Consider the following 19,815-nt stretch of genomic DNA (forward strand, 5'->3'; position numbering starts at 1 on the left):
AAACCTCCCACCAACAGACAGACGAATTCAGAATAAAAACGGTTGTACAGTAAAGACTAAAGTCTAAATTTGTATCCAAAATCTGTTTATTTCACTCCAAAACTGAACGCTATCTAATGAGGACATCTGCGGATATTTGAGCTCGATGGCTAATTCCTGTTTGATGAGTGTGTGGTTGCTACATTACACAAACAAGCTAGACTTATAGGAAACAGTAGTAGGCTTGTGCGGGTGGTGCCATCGCTAATATCTTCTTAAACCCTAAACGTTGTACTTTAAAAGTCAAATATTGGAGGGCTGCCACTGTCAACAGTACTGTATCCACACCATTGCCTTGGAGCTTGGAATCAGATATAATTTCTAGTGCATATTCAGTTCCAAATAATTAGGCGTTGCATGACATCACTAATGTTGAAGCAATACGGGTTTAGCTCAGTCATCACGAAATTTCATGTGCTTTGGTTGAAAATCACGTGGCCGTTTGTTGTGGCCAATCTAGACCTCCACACGTGTTATGCTCTTAGTAATGTTGAAGCAATGCAGGGTTTAGCTTAGTCATCACAAATGGTAGTGTTTTTAATTTGTAACATTTGAAATTGGCCATTGATTCTGGACGATAATCTGACTGCATTAGGTGGAAAAGACGCTTGAAAAGAAAGGTATTGGAAGGAGGCTTGAAGAAAGTTGGAGGGAAAGCTTGGAGAGAAGAAAGAAAGCTCAGTGGGAAGATGAGGAAGCTTAGAAGGTAAGAAAGAAGTTTGAAATGAATGAAGGAACCTCAGGAGGCAGGAAATAAGCTCAAAGGGAAAGAAGCTAATGGCAAGAAGGAAGATTAGAGGGCAGGAACAATGTTCAGAAGAAAGATTAGAAACTTTAAAAGAAAGCTCAAAATGAAGGATGCTTTGAAAGAAACTTGAGACAAAAAAGAAGCTTGGAAGGAAGGAAGCTCAGTAGAAATGTGAGAAAGCTTTGAAGAAAGGAGGATAAGGAAAGTTTGGAAGGAAGCTTAAAGAATGATGCTTTGAAGAAAACTTTAGACAGAAATTAGGCTTGGGGGAAAAGAAGCTCGGCGGGAAGGCGAGAAAGCTCTGAAGAAGTTTGTAAGGAAGCTTAAAAGATGCTTTAAAGGAAACTTGAAACAGAAAAGAAGCTCAGTAGAAAGATGAAGAAGCTTAGAAGGTAGGAAGGACGTTTGAAAATGAATAAAGGAACCTCAGGAGGCAGGAAAAAAGCTCAAAGGGAAAGAAGCTAATGGCAAGAAGGAACATTAGAGGGCAAGAACAATGTTCAGAAGGAATATTAGAAAGTTTGGAAGAAAGCTCAAAATGAAGGATGTTTTGAAGGAAACGTGAGGCAGAAAAGAAGTTTGGAAGAAAGGAAGCTCAGTAGAAATGTGAAAAAGCTTTGAAGTAAGGAGGATAAGGAAAGTTTGGAAGAAAGCTCAAAAGAACAGATGCTTTGAAAGAAACTTGAGAAGCAGCTTGGAGGGAAGCTCAGTAAGAAGGTGAGGACGCTCTGAAGAAGTTTGGAATGAAGCTCCAAAGGAAGGATGCTTTGAAGGAAACAGAAGACTGAGGAAAATAAGCTCAGTAGGAAGGTGAGGATGCTTAGAAGGTAGGAAGGAAGTTTTAAATGAATGAAGGAATCTCAGAAGGCAGAAAAGAAGCACACATGCAAAGAAGCTTGTGACAGGAAGGAAGACTGGAGGGCAGGAATGATGTTCAGAATGAAGATTAGAAAGCTTGAAGGAATGTAAGAAAGTTTGGAAGGAAACTCAAAAGAAAAAGATGCTTTGAAGGAAACTTGAGACAGAAAAGAAGTTTGGAGGCAAGGAAGCTCAGTAGAAGATGAGGAAATTGAAGTAAAGAAGTTTGAAAGGAAGCTCAAAAAGAAGGATGGTTTGAAGAAAACTTTGATGAAAAGAAGCTTTGAGGAAAGGAAGCTCATGTGAAACTTAAGGAAGCTCTGAAGAAGTTTGGAAGGATGCTTTGAAAGAAAACTTGAGATAGAAAAAGCTTGGAGAACCTTTCAGTGAACAGCTTTTAAAATAACCTTTTTTCACTGTAAAGATCCTTTTCTAAATGAGAAAGGTTCCACAGATGTTCAAGGCTCTTCATGGAACCATCAATGCCAATAAGAACCCTTATTTTTAACAGTGTAAGAAAGTCTGGAAAGAAGCTCAAAATGAAGGATGCTTTGAAGGAAAACTTGAGACAGAAAAGAGGCTTGGAGAAAAAGAAGCTCAGTAGGAAGGTGAGGAAGTCTGGAAGGAAGCTTCACAGGAAGATAAGGAAATCTAGATGGATGACGTGAAGAAAGTAAGCTTAGAAAAACCAAAGGATGCTTGGAAATAAGGTATAGCTTTAGAAGTTCTCTTCTTTTACTGTTGGTTCAAATTGGCCTCATCGTAACACATTGTACAAGCATGACATCCATGACCAAATTTTAGTTTTCTCTGCACACAAAAAGCATTCTCATAGCTTCATAATATTACATTTGAACCACTGATGTCAAATGGACTACTTTAATGATGTCCTTACTACCTTTCTCGGCCTTGAATGTGTCAGTTGTGTTGCTGTCTATGCAGAGTCAGAAAGCTCTCAGATTTTATCAGAAATATCTTAATTTGTTTTCCGAAGATGAACAAATGTCTTAAGGTTTGGATCGACATGAGGGTGAGTAATTAATGACAGAACTTTCATTTTTGGTTGAACTTTCCCTTTAAACTGCAATATCCTGCGATAGTGAACCTTTGCAGTTTCTCAAGCTAACAGTTTGCCTTCAGGCTGGATTGAAGGGAAACAAGAACAAAATATAACTTCTAGATAAATTAGTTTGACATCCTAATACTCAAATCGCTAACAACAACCTTAAATATGACCCCTGTGGAAGATTGAGATACTACTCCTCCAGCCAAACCCATCTTTTACAGCATATCCAAAGAAAGAGATTAAACAGACCCTGTGCAATTCATACAACAGACATCAATCTATAAGACTTCTGATTCAAAGAGCAGACGAAATGCCATAAATAACTCTATTTTACAACAAATGTATCAACACTCAGATAAGCCGAGCAGTGACGCTTGTTCTCGGGAACAAAGAAATAAAGCCTCAGTGTTAGTGTCAAAACATCAAGTCTTTTCTTTGTGTCGTCTTCATTATGTTTCTAATTATACAGCTGATTTGACAGGCTACGGCGTATCACTCCATGTGTTGTAACAGATCTTGTAAAATCTCTGCATGACCTTAAAACAACCTCTGTGAGGAGTCGCACAGTCCAGTCCCGCCTTCGTGTTTTTCTTCCACGTTTTCGATGGAAAGCATCTCACAGCAACATAAATTCTGATGACTTGATGATTTTATTGCATCTTGTTCATCAGATGTTTTCACTGCATCCAACTGGCGGCAAAACAAGAGGTAAGATTCTCACGAAGACGATTTCTTTGTCTTAATAAGGACAGTCAAGCGATTTGATTGGTGTACCCAACAGTGCCCACCGACAACAACACTTGCAGCAGCTCAATGAGAACTTCTCTCCATCAGACTATCAAGGGATTTTCTTGTGAATATTTGTGAGAAGACCTCTGAATCCCCGCCATGTCCACATTAGCGTCCAGAACTCTACTATCACGACCCAAGACAGGCAATGCTGTGAAATACAATCCCGTCCATTAGGACACAACAATCACTGGAATCGCGAAAAGCCTTGGAGCATTTTATTTAGCATATTTTGTTTTATACCTTAAGGAAAATCCTTGTTCCAAGAGGTAAAAAGGGTAAATTCATTTAGGAGCTTGAATTGAGACTAAAGCCTCAAGGTTGTGACAACAAAGTTAAATCCCGGAGAATTTAGATCCTATAGCAGGTACTTAATGGATGCAAGCTTTGCTCACATCTGGTTTCAATACCGTGATAGAGGAAACTTGAAGTTCTGGATCGCAAATGGGCATAATTGCATACATACCAATATAAATATACACATTTACAGAGGGAAAAACTTACATCAGTTGAACACACTTGTGAATGATTTTCAAACTCTTGAGCTCATTTTTGTCTCGTCCAAATTCAATAAAATAGCAAATCCAAAAAAAACCCGATTAGAAACAGATCACAGTAGTTTTTCCTTAGTCTTTTTACATTTGTTTGAATAAGCAGGCTTAGAATAAGTCTTTATTGGGTCTGGTTCTGGTGCAGTCTGAATTTGTAGTACCCAATTTCAGATGTGCAGATAGTGCCAAAAAGCTTACTATGTAAATGCCGCACTGTTTGTTTGAGCGGCCCAGCATGACAACTTTAGACTCGATCAATGGTTTGAGTTTGGGGCCGGACTTCCATGTGGTGCTGCTAATGGTGCATTTTATTAAGTTTGCAGGGAAACAAAACTGTTTCAAGGTACAGTACCAAGCTGCTAAGGTTTGGTTTCATACACATTTACAGATTTGATTAGATTCAGACTCTATTTTTTAAACACAGGGCCTAAACTAGAAAGTATTATTTAGAAAGTAGAAGTTAGAAGAAGAAGAAGTAGAAGATTAGTAGAAAGTGCTATTTATGTGCATTTCATGTCTAAAACTGTATTACTAAATTACTGTATAACTCATGACCACTTCCTCTTATAAAGAGTATACATGGGTCAAAGACGTTAAGATGTCCACGTCAAAAGAAATTTCCAAAAGTGATTTTATGTCCATAGAAAGCACATTAAATGTAAGTAAAGTATCTACTTTTAAGGTTTCAAAATCGTTTTTGGAGAATAAAATGTCAACTGACTTAATTGGTAACTCAGGGTACATTTTGAATTTTTTCACGCATTGACAACAACGTTGTCAAAACGATCCCCATTCAAACGGATCCACGAAAAACAACATAAAGTTCAAATATGTCAAATAACTTGGATGCCCGCAATATTAAATATGTTAAATGAACAAAACATTGCACACTAATCTACACTATTTTAATGTTGCTGTGGGACAATGTAAGAGACAATTTCCAGGGGTTAAGCATCACGTTATCGGGGTTGCTTTAACCCGCAGACATGAAAAACATCCCGCGGCAACATCGTTAACCCTCTGAAGTCGAAGACCGCATTGGTGTGGTCTGTCTCGTTTTTTCTTGATGACCACGAAAATAAAATACTTTTGGACGTACAGACAAGAATAAGGTATCGTTTGAAACGGCAAAGGGTCTACTTTTATTTGTGTATAGTCATAATAAGAACAAAACAATGTGCTTTTGTAAAATAAAGAAAATAGACAGTGTGCGCTCTCTGCCGTCTCGGTCTCTGTCACCTCTCTTCACAACGAAACTGAATTTCAGCGAATACCTGCCTCACAGACATGAAAATAATTATTTGATAAAGTAATCCATATGATACCAACGCGAGCTCCAGTTGTCATCATCTAAACTCAATATGTTAAATGTAATCACGCCCACAAGCGGCTCTGCTTTTCAAATGATAAACATCCTCTCACTCATCCAGTTCATCTAGGCTACTTTTCGTTTCTGGAAGAAGACGCGCTGAGAGGAATAAGCCAGAATTTACCTCAGAATAAGATTAAAAACGCTGTTATTCCCATCACTGAGCACGACATTACTGTTTTCACAGTTTACACAGAGATGATAATGGTAATCTTTACAAAAACTGTTAACTAAAACCTGTTTTCAAATGTTTTGGCCTCCAAAACGCTGTAATACATTGTGACACTCAAGAATGATGGTGGAGACTGATGCGGAAGAGAAGAATTGTTGAATAAAATCATTATTTTTGTTTTCTTTGTGCACAAAAAGTATTCTTGTAGCTTCTCGTAACTATTTTAACAATGTCCTTACTACCTTTCTGGGCCTTGAACGTGGTAGCTGCGTTTCTGTCTATGCAGGGTCAGAAACCTCTTGGATTTCTTTAAAAAAATATCTTGATTCGTGTTCCGAAGATGAACAAAAATCTAACGGGTTTGGAACGACAGAATTTTGATTTTTGGGTCAACTATTTGTTCCTGAACTGGACTACACTGATAGCCCTCAATGTTTTGGATTCACTAATAGGAACTTTTTCATTTGTTCATGATTTGGGCTACAAATGTAAAAAATCAATTCATTGATGTATTGTTTAAACAGGCCACCACTTTCTGTTACTATGTTTTCAGTTTTAACTGCTCTAAACATCACATTTTGGTTGCTCAATTTACCTTAGGCGGTACTTGGCTGCAAACAACCACTAATGCACCTGGAATTACCAACGGGAGCCAAATCTCCCCCTCCTACTTCCATTCTTCCTACCTACCTCAAAACCGGTCGAGGAAGTGACTGCAGCACCGCACAGATCTCCAACTGGGTGCACAGCTGTGCACCATCCTCTTGTGAAAGGAGAAGTAAATAAAGAACTCTTGTTCATAGAAAACACAAGGCCTGAAAGGTTTCAGTAATAAACATCTGCAACGTCTGGTCTGAAGAATTTGCGAGCACAATGTGGAACTAACCAATTGTGCCAACCAAAAACACAATCTCCTCAGACTTCAATCTTCTCACCCTGTTTTCACGTTCCTCCCTTATCTTTTGCTTCGGATTTGTGTAGATGTGGGGGCCGGATCAGAGGGCAGGAGAAGGGGCATCAGATAAGTGCACACCAAGAGGTCGCCGACTGATTTAACGCACTGTTAACACTCCTTCACTTTCCTTCATGGAAGTCTTTCATGTGCCGGCTATGTGCGTGTTTGCTTTAGATGGTGGAAGGAGGCTAAATGATATGGCATGCCATTACAGACCAACAGCCTGCAAATCAGGGGCTCTTCCCCTTGACGGCAGAGAGGACATGGCGGGCAGATGGGGATGTAAAAACTCGAAAGCAATTCAGATATCTTGGAAATTTACACTATTTTCACGACAAGTTTTGTACAGGCTGCATCTTTCAAGCCCCAATTAGAATGTTGTCTTGTTAACAAAAAGTCCTGTTTTTGTCATCCATGAAAGAAAGTAAGGCATATGGCTTTGGAACAACATCAGGGTGAATAAACAATGACAGAGTTTTCCTTTTTGGGTGAACAATTTCAAGTCCAAGACATTCAAAAATGATGCCAAAAAATATTAAATACCTTGCCAAAAAGTGATCCATATGCACAGCACACAATGTCCTCTGTGCTTCACTGTAATCTGTCTTTAACCTGAAACTTTATGTGACCTGAATTTAGATGAAAGTCATGGTAGACCATAACTATAATATACAACAATTCTTTCTAGTCCTTGAATCTTTAAAAAGTTTTTAGGCGAGAATGTACTCGTTTAGACCTCAAATATGCAGTTTATTAATAACAATAACCAGGGGCGGACTGGAAATCTCACACTCATCCAGGCCATCCCAAAAACTCACAACAACTTCTGAAACCATGGACAATAAAAAAAGTATAATCCACTGGCTGGTGCCACGCAAAATTAAAGATTATCTCTTGAACTTCCATTTACCTTTTTATAAAAATGTAAGTATTACATTAGGACCATGTGCTATTGTTTTATCTTGCCTAAATGTCAAAACTGTTGGCCAATAATAGCTACATCTTGAATATATCTTTAGTAAAAAATTTTGGCATTTTGATTACAATTTGTATAACCAGAGTTTTACTACAAATACCAAGTGTAGCAAAACCTTTGTTAATTTGTGGTTACCATAGTTTAACTATAGTAACAATGTTTTTTGGTTTTTAGTGAAAACATGGTTAATTTTTGTAAGGGTTGTATTGTTGTTAGCCTTAGCTCCCTCTGAACGTCTTATAAAACAATGTGAATATTTGTCTGCTAAGTTCCAACTCTTTACAAGTTATGCCATTTTGTTAATTTTTCAGCAAACGGACTGCTATTGATAATATTTGCAAGCAGTTTAACTAAGTAAACAAAACTACAATAGTCTATTTACAGATGTATCTGACCTGTAAATGAAGTACTGAACAGGACAGTTTTGACTCTCTGCTCCACCTGGGCGCTCCATTCTCGAGTCTTGCATTCTTTTGGCGGACGCGCGGATGAGTGTGCGTGTGGCGAATTGCGTTGTCAGTCAAGACGAACCGAATTACGATTTAAAATTGAATGGCGAATATGAAAATAATCACTTTAGTACATTCGGCAGGCAACAGAAACAACAACAACAATATATATGAAAATAAAATATAAATTTAAAAAAATGGCAGCGGGCCAAATTGGCTGCCAGGCCACCGGGAATTGTCCCGGTTCTCCCGATGGCCAGTCCGCCCCTGACAATAACGTATTTGAAAATTTCCTTTGATGTTTTCGGAGATGTGAGTTCCAGGGCATCAGCAGGCGTTCAGCCCTCATGAACCCGCCGAGAGCAGCCTTATCTCGGCCAGATCTTCTGGAATTTAACGCTGGCTCTGATGTCTCTATAGTGGTTAAATAAGAGATATAATTCATTTTGGGTATATCTAACGGCCGGTCTTTGTTCTCATTAATCTAGTACTTGCTCCAGTGCAATAGTTTTGGCTAAGGGCAAAATAAAGGCAAAATATCATCACGTTATATTTTATGTAACTTTATACAACAGTTCTTTCTGGTCCTTGAATCTAATTGGCTGAGAGGAGTGTGATATTCTAGTGATAACAGCACTCCAACTGTTTCACCGCTTGCAGTATTTATCATAGTTAGTGTCATGGCGGATGCCCAAATCCACTGTAAATTTATAAATAAGACTTTTTAGGAAGAAATGTACTTGTTAGACTTCAAATATGCAGTTTGTTACATTTGTAATGTCTAAATTTGCTTTGAAGTTTTCAGAGACGTGAGCTCCAGGGCGTCAACGGCCATTTAGCCCTCATGAACCTGTCAAGAGCAGCCTTACCTCGGCCAGATATTTTGGAATTTACCGCTGGCTCTGATGTCTCTATAGTGGTTACACATGATATATAATTTGTTTTGGGTAAATCTAACGGGCAGTCTTTGGTCTTAGGAATCTATTATTTGTTCCAGAGCAAACAGTTCTGGCTGAGGGCAAAATCTCATCACGTTATATTTTATGTAACTTTCTACAACAGTTATTTCTGGTCCTCGAATCTGATTGGTTGAGATGAGTGCGATATTCTAGTGGTAACAGCACTCCAACCATTTCACTGTTTGTATCACTCCGCTTGTGGTGTTTCTCACAGCAAGTGTCATGGTGGACACCCAATTCCATTATAATTTTAGAAATAATACAGTTTTTGTGTCACGGAATGTAGTTTTAAGAGTTTTTTTTGGCTGAGATGTACTTATTTACACTTCAAATATACAGTTTGCATTTTTAACATCTATTTGAAAATTTGCTTCAATGTTTTTCGGAGATGTCAGCTCTAGGACGGCAGATTTGGGTAAATCTAACAGGCAGTCTTTGGTCTCATGAATCTATAATTTATTTCAGAGCAAACAGTTTTGTCTAAGGGCAAAATCTCATCACGTTATATTTTATGTAACTTTTTACAACAGTTCTTTCTGGTCCTCGAATCTGATTGGCTGAGAGGAGTGCGATATTCTAGTGATAACAGAACTCCAACTGGTTCACCATTTGTATCAGTCCGCTTGTGGTGTTTCTCACAGCGAGTATCATGGCGGACGCCCAAATCCACTATCATTTTATAAATAAATTGTTTTTTTAGGTGGGAATGTACTCGATCAGACTTCAAATATGCAGTTATTATGTCTATTTGAAAATTTGCTTCAACGTTTTTGGAGATGTCAGCTCCAGGGCGTCAACAGCCGTTCAGCGCACGTGAACCCACCGAAAGCAGCCTCACCTCGGCCAGATCTTCTGGAATTTGCCACTGACTCTGATGTCTCCATAGTGGGTAAAAAAAAGTGAGATATTATTCGTTTTGGGTAAATCTAACAGACAGTCTTTGGTCTCATGAATCTATTATTTGCTCCAGAACAAATAGTTTTGGCTGAGGGCAAATTCTCATCACGTTATATTTTATGTAACTATACAACAGTTCTTTCTGGTCCTCAAATCTGATTGGCTGAGAGATAAAGATAACATCTATTTGAAAATTTGCATCCACGTTTTCAGAGATGTGAGCTCCAGGGCACCAGCAGGCGTTCAGCCCTCATGAACCTGCAGAGAGCAGCCTTACCTCGGCCAGATCTTCTGGAATTTAGAGCTGGCTCTGATGTCTCTATAGTGGTTAAACAAGAGATATAATTCATTTTGGGTAAATCTAACAGCCAGTCTTGGTTCTCATTAATCTAGTACTTGTACCAGTGCAAATAGTTTTGGCTGAGGGCAAAATCTCATCAGCCGAATCACAGTTGTGCCGATATACAGCCATATCCCACGGCTTCTCTTTAATGCTTGTGTGGAACACAAACTGAGACGAGAGAAACTGAGACATTCTTCAAAATTTCTCCATCTGTGTTTTATGGAGGAAAGAAATCAAACGGGTTTGGAAGGAGGATAATTGATGACAGAATTTCCATGACTGTGTAAACACGCTGATATAAAGTGTTATCGAAGCGTTTATCCCCCTGCTGAAAGCTTTGAGGTGACTGCAGAGCTGTTGGCCTGAAGTTCTGCTGACCTGAGGCTGAGTGGAGGACAGGCCTCCAGCTGTGTACAGGATAGAGATGATTCAAAGACAGATGAACTATAGCACATGGAGATGAAAAGAGAGGACATGGAGGAAGAGGAGGAGGGACCAGAGTGAAGAAATCCTTTGGAAGGGACAAAAAGACCTGATGCTGAGGGAGATGTGGAAGAGGTCCAGAAAAAAACATCTGAACGCTGCGTCAGGGTTAATGACATTTTCTTTCGCTCTCTTTCCTCTTCCTATTTCTATTTCACGCGAAAGCACAGATAGACATTGCCTAATGCATATTAGCCAGTATTTTGTGTGCGTGCAAACTGGCACTGGGGACTAAGTGCCCCTTCATATCTGCAATCATCTGGGCGACATGCCAGGAATTTTCACAAAAATGCAAACATTTACTCATTGCTACTGTACAGATGAAAACTATCACCATAATGGAGTATGTTATGGGTGTGTGAGTGTGTGTAAAAAGCTGGAACTGGGAAACATGCTAGAAAAAACACAAGTGCTGATAAAACAGCAAAAGCCAACTTAATGGCAAAGCACAATCTAGATGTTCAGAGGAAAAAGAGAACATTTTTGCAGTGTGTTTCAGTACAATGCTAAATCTTGTTACTAAATTGTTACTTGAAATAAGAAATGTTTACTGAAACAAAATATATACATTAAAAAAAATTCAATTTATTTTATTTTAGCCAGTAAGCAAGGCACTAATTTAACATTTATTTAGTTTAATTTGTTGTATTAACGTAACTAAAAATGAAATCAAATTAATAAAAGCTACTATACCGCCAAGTAAATGTTTTGGTACAGTAAGATTTGCAATGTTTTTAAATAAGTCTCTTCTGCTCACCAAACCTGCATTTATTTGATCCAAAGTACAGCAAAAACAGTAAAATTCTGAAATATTTTTACTATTTAAAATGACTGTTTTCTATTTGAATATATTTTTTAAATATAATTTATTTCTGTGATTAAAGCTGAATTTTAGCATCATTAATCCAGTCACATGATCCTTCAGAAATCATTCTAATATTCTGATTTGCTGCTCAAAAAACATTATTATTATTATTATTATTATTATTATTATTATTATTATTATGTTGAAAACAGAGGAGTTGAATTTTTCAGGTTTCTTTGTTGAATAGAAAGTTCACAAGAACCGCATTTATTTAAAATAGAAAACTTTTGTAACATTAGAAATGTCTTTATCATCACTTTTGATCAATTTAAAGCATCCTTGCTAAATAAAAGTATTCATTTCTATAAAAAAATTATAAAAATTATACTGACTCCAAGCTTTTGAATGCTATGATGTTTTAATATATTTAATATATATATGTTTAAATATTGATAACGATAAATTCTTGAACAGCAAATCAGAATATTAGAATGATTTCTGAAGGGTCATGTGACACTGAAGACTGGAGTAATGATGCTGAAAATTAAGCTTCATTCACAGGAATAAATTGCATTTTAAAATATATTCAAATAGAAAGCTGTTACTTTAAATAGTAAAAATATTTCAAATTTTTACTGTTTACATTTTAATGTTCAAAAACTTTTGACTGGTAGTGTATATAGACATTTAAACAATAAGTATTAAATAATAAATGACAAAAACACTACAACATTTCTAAAACTAACTAAAATTAAAATGAAAACTGTCAAAATAAAATAATTCAAAATATGAATAATTCTATAATAGCATCTCAATGATACTAAAATAACACTGGCTAAGATGTTCTAAGTGGTTGCTATTTAGTACTGATTGTTTGTACACCTCATAGACATGTGAATGGACAAGGTGTTGCAAGTTGTAATAAGTAAGATAACGAACATGGATCCAAACTTTTAACATTGAGAATGTGTGTTTGTGTGTATGAAATGGGTTGATTTCCAAACAGGCCTCTACTGCTTTTGATGCAGAGTCCCTCTTCGAAGTGAGCTGAGAAACAGGAAGTGCACGCTTATCCCAAACACCATATTCTCAGAACAAACAAAAAAACAAGAGAGGACACACAAAGACACTGTCACATGGATAAAAACCAATAAATGTAAAAGGGTACCTACATTTACCTGGCCGTCTTGCCCAACATGCACTTGGTGGATCTGTAGGTTGCCCTGCAAGACAGGAAAGACAGACTTATTCAAATTTCAGCAGTTGCCAGTTTCCATGAATGAGGTATACATTTTTTTTTAAAAAGTACCTTTTTAACAGTTTGAACTTGATTGTGATGTTTTTATAACATTGTGTTATGAGTAATAGTAAAAAATGCACATTTACCAAGAAATACTGTGAAAATGCAAAGCAATGGAATGCAAAAATGTGTTCTGTGTCAACAGTGCCTTAGATATACAAATACCAAGTTTTTGTTGCAATAACTATTAAATATGGATTAATTAAATAGCATCAAATGTTTGTTACCTCGTTCTTAAAATGGTAATTTTGGCCTCTCCCATCTCAGAGGTCTTGACTGTTTAACTTTACCCAACAATGTCATATTTTTGAGACATTCTGTGTCATTTATATTATATTATATTGTAATTAAACATATTTTAACTATAAACCAATTTTAAAGGGATGGTTCACCCAAAAATATGAAAATTACACCATGATTTACTCACCCTCAAGCCATCCTAGATGTATATGACTTTCTTCTTTCAGACAAATACAATCAGAGTTAAATTAAAAAATGTCCTGGCTCTTCCAAGCTTTATAATGGCAGTGAATGGGTGTTAAGATTTCGAAGTCCAATAAAGTGCATCCATCCATCATAAAAAGTGCTCCACGTGGCTCCGGGGGGTTAATAAAGGCCTTCTGAAGTGAATCGATGCGTTTGTGATATGACAGTTAGCAGAAGCTAGAGATCACGGTTTATAAAGTTTTAAATATGGATTTTTTTATTTTTTTTTGCACAAATGCATCTTTATTAACACCCCGGAGCCATGTGGAGCACTTTTTATGATGGATGGATGCACTTTATTGGACTTCAAAATCTCAACAGTCATTCACTGACATTATAAAGAGCCAGGACATTTTTAATATAACTCAGAATGTATTCGTCTGAAAGAAGGAAGTCATATACACCTAGGATGGCTTGAGGGTGAGTAAATCATGGTGTAATTTTCATTTTAGGGTGAACTATCCCTTTAAAGTAGATAACGTACTCTCTCCCTTGTCATCCAAGATGTTAATGTCTTTCTTTCTTCAGTCGTAAAGATATTATTAAAATATTTTTGAGGAAGACATTTCAGGATTTTTCTTCATATAGTGGACTTCAATGATGCCCCAAGTTTGAACTTCCAAAATGCAGTTTAAATGCGGCTTCAAACGATCCCAAATGCGGTTGTAAACGATCCCAGCTGAGGAAGAAGGGTCTTCGGTTATTTCGATCGGTTATTTAATTTTTTTATTTACAATTTATATACCTTTTAACCTCAAATGCTCGTCTTGTTTTGCTCTGCCTAAACTCTGTTTTTCCCAATTGAAGACAGTTAGGGTATGTCGAAAAACTTCCACCTCATTTTCTCCCTCAACTTCAAAATCGTCCTACATCGCTGTTTTACCTTTTTTGTTAAGGGTATTTGATCTTCTTTGCATTATCACTTTGCAAACACTGGGTCGGTACTTCTGCAGCAACGTGGGATGATTCTAAATTGATTTTTGAATTGAGGGAAAAAATAAGATGGGAGTTTTTAGACATACCCTAACTGTTTTGATTTGGAAAAAACAGAGTTCAGGCAGAGCAAGATGAGCGTTAAAGTTAAAAAGTATATAAATTGTAATTTTATTACAAAAAAATAACGATAGTTTCGCTAGATAATACCCTTTTTCCTCAGCTGGGATCATCTGAAGCCGCATTTAAACTGCTTTTTGTAACTCGGGGAACCATAGAAGTCCACTATATGGAGAAAAATCCTGAAATGTTTTCCTCAAAAAACTTAATTTCTTGACGACTGAAGCAAGAAAGACATGAACATCATGGATGACAACAGGGTGAGTACAGTATCTGTAAATGTTTGTTGTGGAATTAATCTTCTCCTTTAAAAGATAAACAAAAGCCACAAGACCCCAAGTCCAACCGTGGTTTTTGGGACAGCGGACACCTTTTTTGTTAAGGTTTTTGATCTTCTTTGCATGTTCACTTTGCAAACACTGGGTCGGTACTTCTGCAGCGATGTAGGATGATTTTGAAATGATTTTAAAGTTAAGGGAGAAAATATGATGTGTTTTTCGACATACCCTAACTGTTTAGAACCAGAGATGCACAGACTACTCATGCACATCGCAGAGAGAGAGAAGACGGGCATTTGAGGTTAAAAAGTATATCAATTGTAATAAAAAATAATAATAATAACATATCGTTTCAATAGATAAGACCCATTTTTCTTGGCTAGGATCGTTTACAGGCGCATTTGAGATCATTTGAAGAATCATTTAAATTGCATTTTGGAAGTTCAGACTCGGGGCACCATAGAAGTCAACTATATGGAGAAAAATCTTGAAATCTCGTCCTCAAAAAAAAAAAAAAAAAAAAAATTTCTTTACAACTGAAGAAAGACATGAACATTTTGGATGACAAGGGGGTGAGTACATTATCTGTCAATTTTTGTTCTGGAAGTGAACTAATCCTTTAAAAAGCATATAAATTGTAATAAAAAACAAACAAACAGCTTACATTTGCTTACGTTTACAGCCACATTTGGGATAATTTAAAGCTGCATTTAAACTGCGTTTTGGAAGTTCGAAAGTCGGGGCGCAATAGAAGTCCACTATATGGAGAAAAATGAAATGTTTTCTTCAAAAAAAAATTTCTTCACAACTGAAGAAAGAAAGACATAAACATCTTGGATGACAAGAAAAATAAAAAAATTAAATATTCAGACAAACAAAAAGTAGCAGCAATTAATCCTTTTCAACATTTTAATTAAAATTTTTTTTCTAGTTTTAGCATAACTGTGCATTCGTCAAGCTCAAATATATTCAAGACATTGTATTTTTTCATGTGTTTTCAATGATTTATATTTTATTATTTGTTTTATTTTATTTAATCAAGCTCAAATATATTCAACCCTGTGACCCTAGGCATTGTGTGAAAAGCAATAATCAAACCAAAATTTGATTCAAAGTTTAAACAAAGCTTATAAATAATGATAAACCAACATTTACCCAGAAACAAGCAAGTGCCTACTGAGTAAAAAAAATATATTTTATTTGAAATCCTTTTAGACATTGTATTTTTTCATGTGTTTTCAATGATTTATATTTTATTATTTGTTTCATTTTACTTAATCTTTATCGCTAGAAAAGGACCCAAGGTTTAGTAACAGGGTTGAAACTATTGCAATCCTCATAGAACTTAAATAGAAAGTGAAACAGCTGATAAATATTTTGTTTGACGGCCTGAAATTGATGATCATCATCCCGAGGCTTTTCACTAATCCTTTGTTAAAAAAGAAAAATGCACTCTCTATTTCAAAAGAGAATTTCCACCTCTGTTTTGTATCTTAATCATGGAAAGTGTCAGTTACACAACACATAGTTTTTCCATCGGGAAAAAAGGGCTGCGCCACAACAAACTTTCAATCAAGTTTCCCATCTGACTATAAAACACACACTCACACACACCTGACAAATATCTGGATAAAGGGAAATGATCTTACGACGGCTCATTTCCTTTACAAACTCTTCCAGATAAATGGTTTTGATGAGGCGGGCCAAATATATTACAAAGACAGTCTTTGTGAGCGAAGTCTGGATGAAGTGGCACGCTGTTGCTAAGCTCTGGACTTCAAAACAAACAATATTACCCCAAAAAATAAGCACTGAAAGTCTATGGCTTTTGAACATTTTTGATTCTCTCCTCCTCCCTCGTCTCTCTTCCTTTCAGGATGACGGATGGATTTGATCAAAATAATGTTTACATATTTGCGGATACCTTTACATAATCCTGTTTAAACCTAGGACGCGGAGTACTCTGGAGCCTTACAAATGATGCTTTAGAGAAATCTCTCTGCCAAAGATCACAGTAATATTGGTAGGTCAGGAATAATTATGGATAGGTGGTGAGATTTGATGGTCTGAGTCATTGAGAGCTTCTTATGGGAAACTCAAATGAGGGGTGGAGAGCCTCAAAGGAAGACTAAGAATGAGAAAATGAAGAAAAAATAAGAAATCTAAAGGAAAGGATGCTCACCTCGCTGTCCTGTGTGATCTGCACCTGTTCGCCCTGTGGCACCTGAGCGATGTGGAGGTGTCCCTGTGGTATCTGTGAATAAAAACATCCAAATTAATGTCATTTCCAATCATGCTGTTGTCAAAATAATTATATTTGACAATTTATAGTGTGAAAGTATTTAACTGTGCGTATTTAGGATGTATAAAATACTAGGTGTGAAATTAGCCATAACAAGACAAAAAGTCATTATATATATATATATATATTTGAATATGAATTTTCAGCATCATTACTTCAGTCTTTAGTTTTTGTGGAAACAATGATAATATTTTAATGTTATTTTTTCAGGAATGTTCAGAAGACAATAAAATAATTAATTTCTTTAAAAAAAATAAAATAAAAATTAAAGGTAGTACATCATGGTTTTTCAAAACAAAATATATATTACAATTATAATTTTTTATTATTATTATTTTTAAGTTATATTATATTTTATATAATGTAAATATATATATATATATATTTATTATTACTTTTAATTATTTTGTATGTATATACATTTTTTCATATATATATATATAAACTATTTTTAAAAAAGCTAGTATATCATGGTTTCCAAATAAATTAATAAATATTGATTTATTATTTAATAATTTATTTACTATTTCATATATATATATATATATATATATATAGATAGATAGATAGATAGATAGATAGATAGATAGATAGATAGATAGATAGTATTTCATAACTAATTTCAGATTTTTATATATTTCAGTTTGTTTTTAGATTTATTTTAAGTTTTTTATATATTATATTCTACTTTTTTATAGTTTATATATTCATTCTATATAGATACATATATATGGGTCAAAGACGAAAAAGGTTTAAGCATAAAAACAATAAGTGTAATATTGCTTTAAATTTAAAAAAAAAAAAACTAAAAAGTTGTCTGTTTAATTTAATTGCATTTTTATTTTGGTTTTTCTGAGCAAAAAATAAATATCATACATTTTTCCCTAATTTACTTAATTTAAGACACCCACTAAAATGTCATTCAGTGTAACAATACTGTTTATTTATGACAATACTGTCAAATTATTCTCCCAAAACTTATTTGAAACCTTAAAAGTAGACACTTTACTTACATTTAATGTGAATTCTATTGACATAAAATCTCTTTTGGAAATCTCTTTTGATGTGGACATCTTAACGTCTTTGACCCATATATATATATATATATATATATATATATATATATATATATATATATATATAAATAATCTGTTGAATTTTGGTATTTTGACACATCAACCGTCTAAAACTAAAATGACAAATTTACCAATAATGGCAATGTAATGATGTTTTCTAATGATAATCATAACAAAATGAGTGGCACCTTTCAGTAAACTGCTATATTTGAATTATAACATGTCAAAAGTATCATAGTTAACCTTGGATGACTTTTCCGTCTCGTGTTTCTAAGTAGTTCAGTACTGTGGTAGAAGCAACACATTTTTCCACAAATAAAGTGACGTGTTCCTAAACATTTGATATTATTGGTTTTGTTAATCAGCTTTTTCCGCCTCTGCTTTCCCTAAATTCATGAAAAAAGTCTAATTTAGGAAAGTTTATACACAAGCCATCAGTCACAACCAAAATGAGCGTGTCATTGTTTGCCGTATCTGACAGGCTAAATTTATCTATTATGTGCGAGTGACAAAACCTGAACATTCGCGGAGCCAACGGCCCTGACAAAAGCTGACCATTGAGTTGTTGCCTCCAAGAGTACAACTATTATGGTTCGGTTCAGGGAGATGTTACACAAACAACAGATGACAGATCCGTTTCTGAGTCGGCTGATGCCAAGAACTCCTCCGCAGATTCAACTCTCCTGATTGTACATTGTGTATTCAGGGTTTTGATTGTGCTGTCACAATGTATGCAGATCATATTTCGGATGGTGTGTCGGGGTGGAGATGACCTCATGCAGCTGTGAGAGTCAGAGATCATGTTTAGGTCGCATGACCGGGCACAGCGGAAACTCTGCTGCTGAAGCTCCATTAAACACTTGCATGGGATCGGCCTTTCCTCTGAGTACCAGCACTCAAGAACACAGCGTTCTGGAGACCCAGACCTTCTCACAGAGAGATCACGAGATGTTTGAGTGTGTTTGTGTGTTTGTCTGAGCAGCTGAGACAGATGTGAGATGAATGGTATACGTTACGTTACAGGATGTGTGGTCTTGCAAATGCATGAATTAAGCCAGATATTTTAACATTCCCTGAGGAAAAGAGCTGATTGTCTAAGCAAAACGTGCTGCCACCTTGATGATATATGGTTGCTAGGGTAGATGGATAGACGTACAGATAGATAGATAGATAGATAGATAGATAGATAGATAGATAGATAGATAGATAGATAGATAGATAGATAGATAGATAGATAGATAGATAGATAGATAGATAGATAGATAGATAGATAGATAGTCATTAAGGTTTCAAGGCTGACGTTTGGCAACTCGGACCTTCAGCTCCCTCCACAGATTTTCTATGGGATTAAGGTCTGGAGACTGGCTAGACCACTCCAGGACCTTAATGTGCTTCTTCTTGAGTCACTCCTTTGTTGCCTTGGCCATGTGTTTAAGTCATTGTCATGCTGGAATACCCATCCATGACCCATTTTCAATGCCCTGGCTGAGGGAAGGAGGTTCTCACCCAAGATTTGATGGTACATGGCCCCGTCCATCACCCCTTTGACGCGGTGCAGTTGTCCTGTCCCCTTAGTAGAGAAACACCTCCAAAGCATAATGTTTCCACCTCCATGTTTGACGGTGGGGATGGTGTTCTTGGGGTCATAGGCAGCAAGATCTCGATTTTAGTCTCTTCTGACCACAACACTTTCACCCAGTTCTCCTCTGAATCATTGAGATGTTCATTGGCAAACTTTCTTCACAGCGTAGTGTGTTACTAATATTGTTTTCTTGGTGACTACGGTCCCAGCTGCCTTGAGATCATTGACAAGATCCACCCGTGTAGTTCTGAGCTGATTCCTCACCATTTTCATGATCAT

The 19,815-nt window shown here is 36.1% G+C and overlaps 1 protein-coding gene across 1 annotated transcript in view; it reads right to left on the reverse strand.

Moving 5' to 3' along the window:
- Positions 1 to 18,807, reverse strand: part of LOC141301449 (protein BANP-like) — a 39,495-nt gene extending 20,688 nt beyond the window's left edge. Inside the window, exons 1-3 of the mRNA XM_073831674.1 lie at positions 18,568 to 18,807; positions 16,759 to 16,830; positions 12,632 to 12,682 (exon numbers count right to left, since the gene is read on the reverse strand). Coding sequence (XP_073687775.1) covers positions 12,632 to 12,682; positions 16,759 to 16,830; positions 18,568 to 18,807 — 363 coding nt within the window. The remainder of the gene's footprint in view (positions 1 to 12,631; positions 12,683 to 16,758; positions 16,831 to 18,567) is intronic.
- Positions 18,808 to 19,815: the final 1,008 nt, after the last annotated feature.

The sequence above is a fragment of the Garra rufa genome, chromosome 25, assembly GCF_049309525.1.
Source record: "Garra rufa chromosome 25, GarRuf1.0, whole genome shotgun sequence".
NCBI classification, from domain to species: Eukaryota; Metazoa; Chordata; class Actinopteri; order Cypriniformes; family Cyprinidae; genus Garra; species Garra rufa.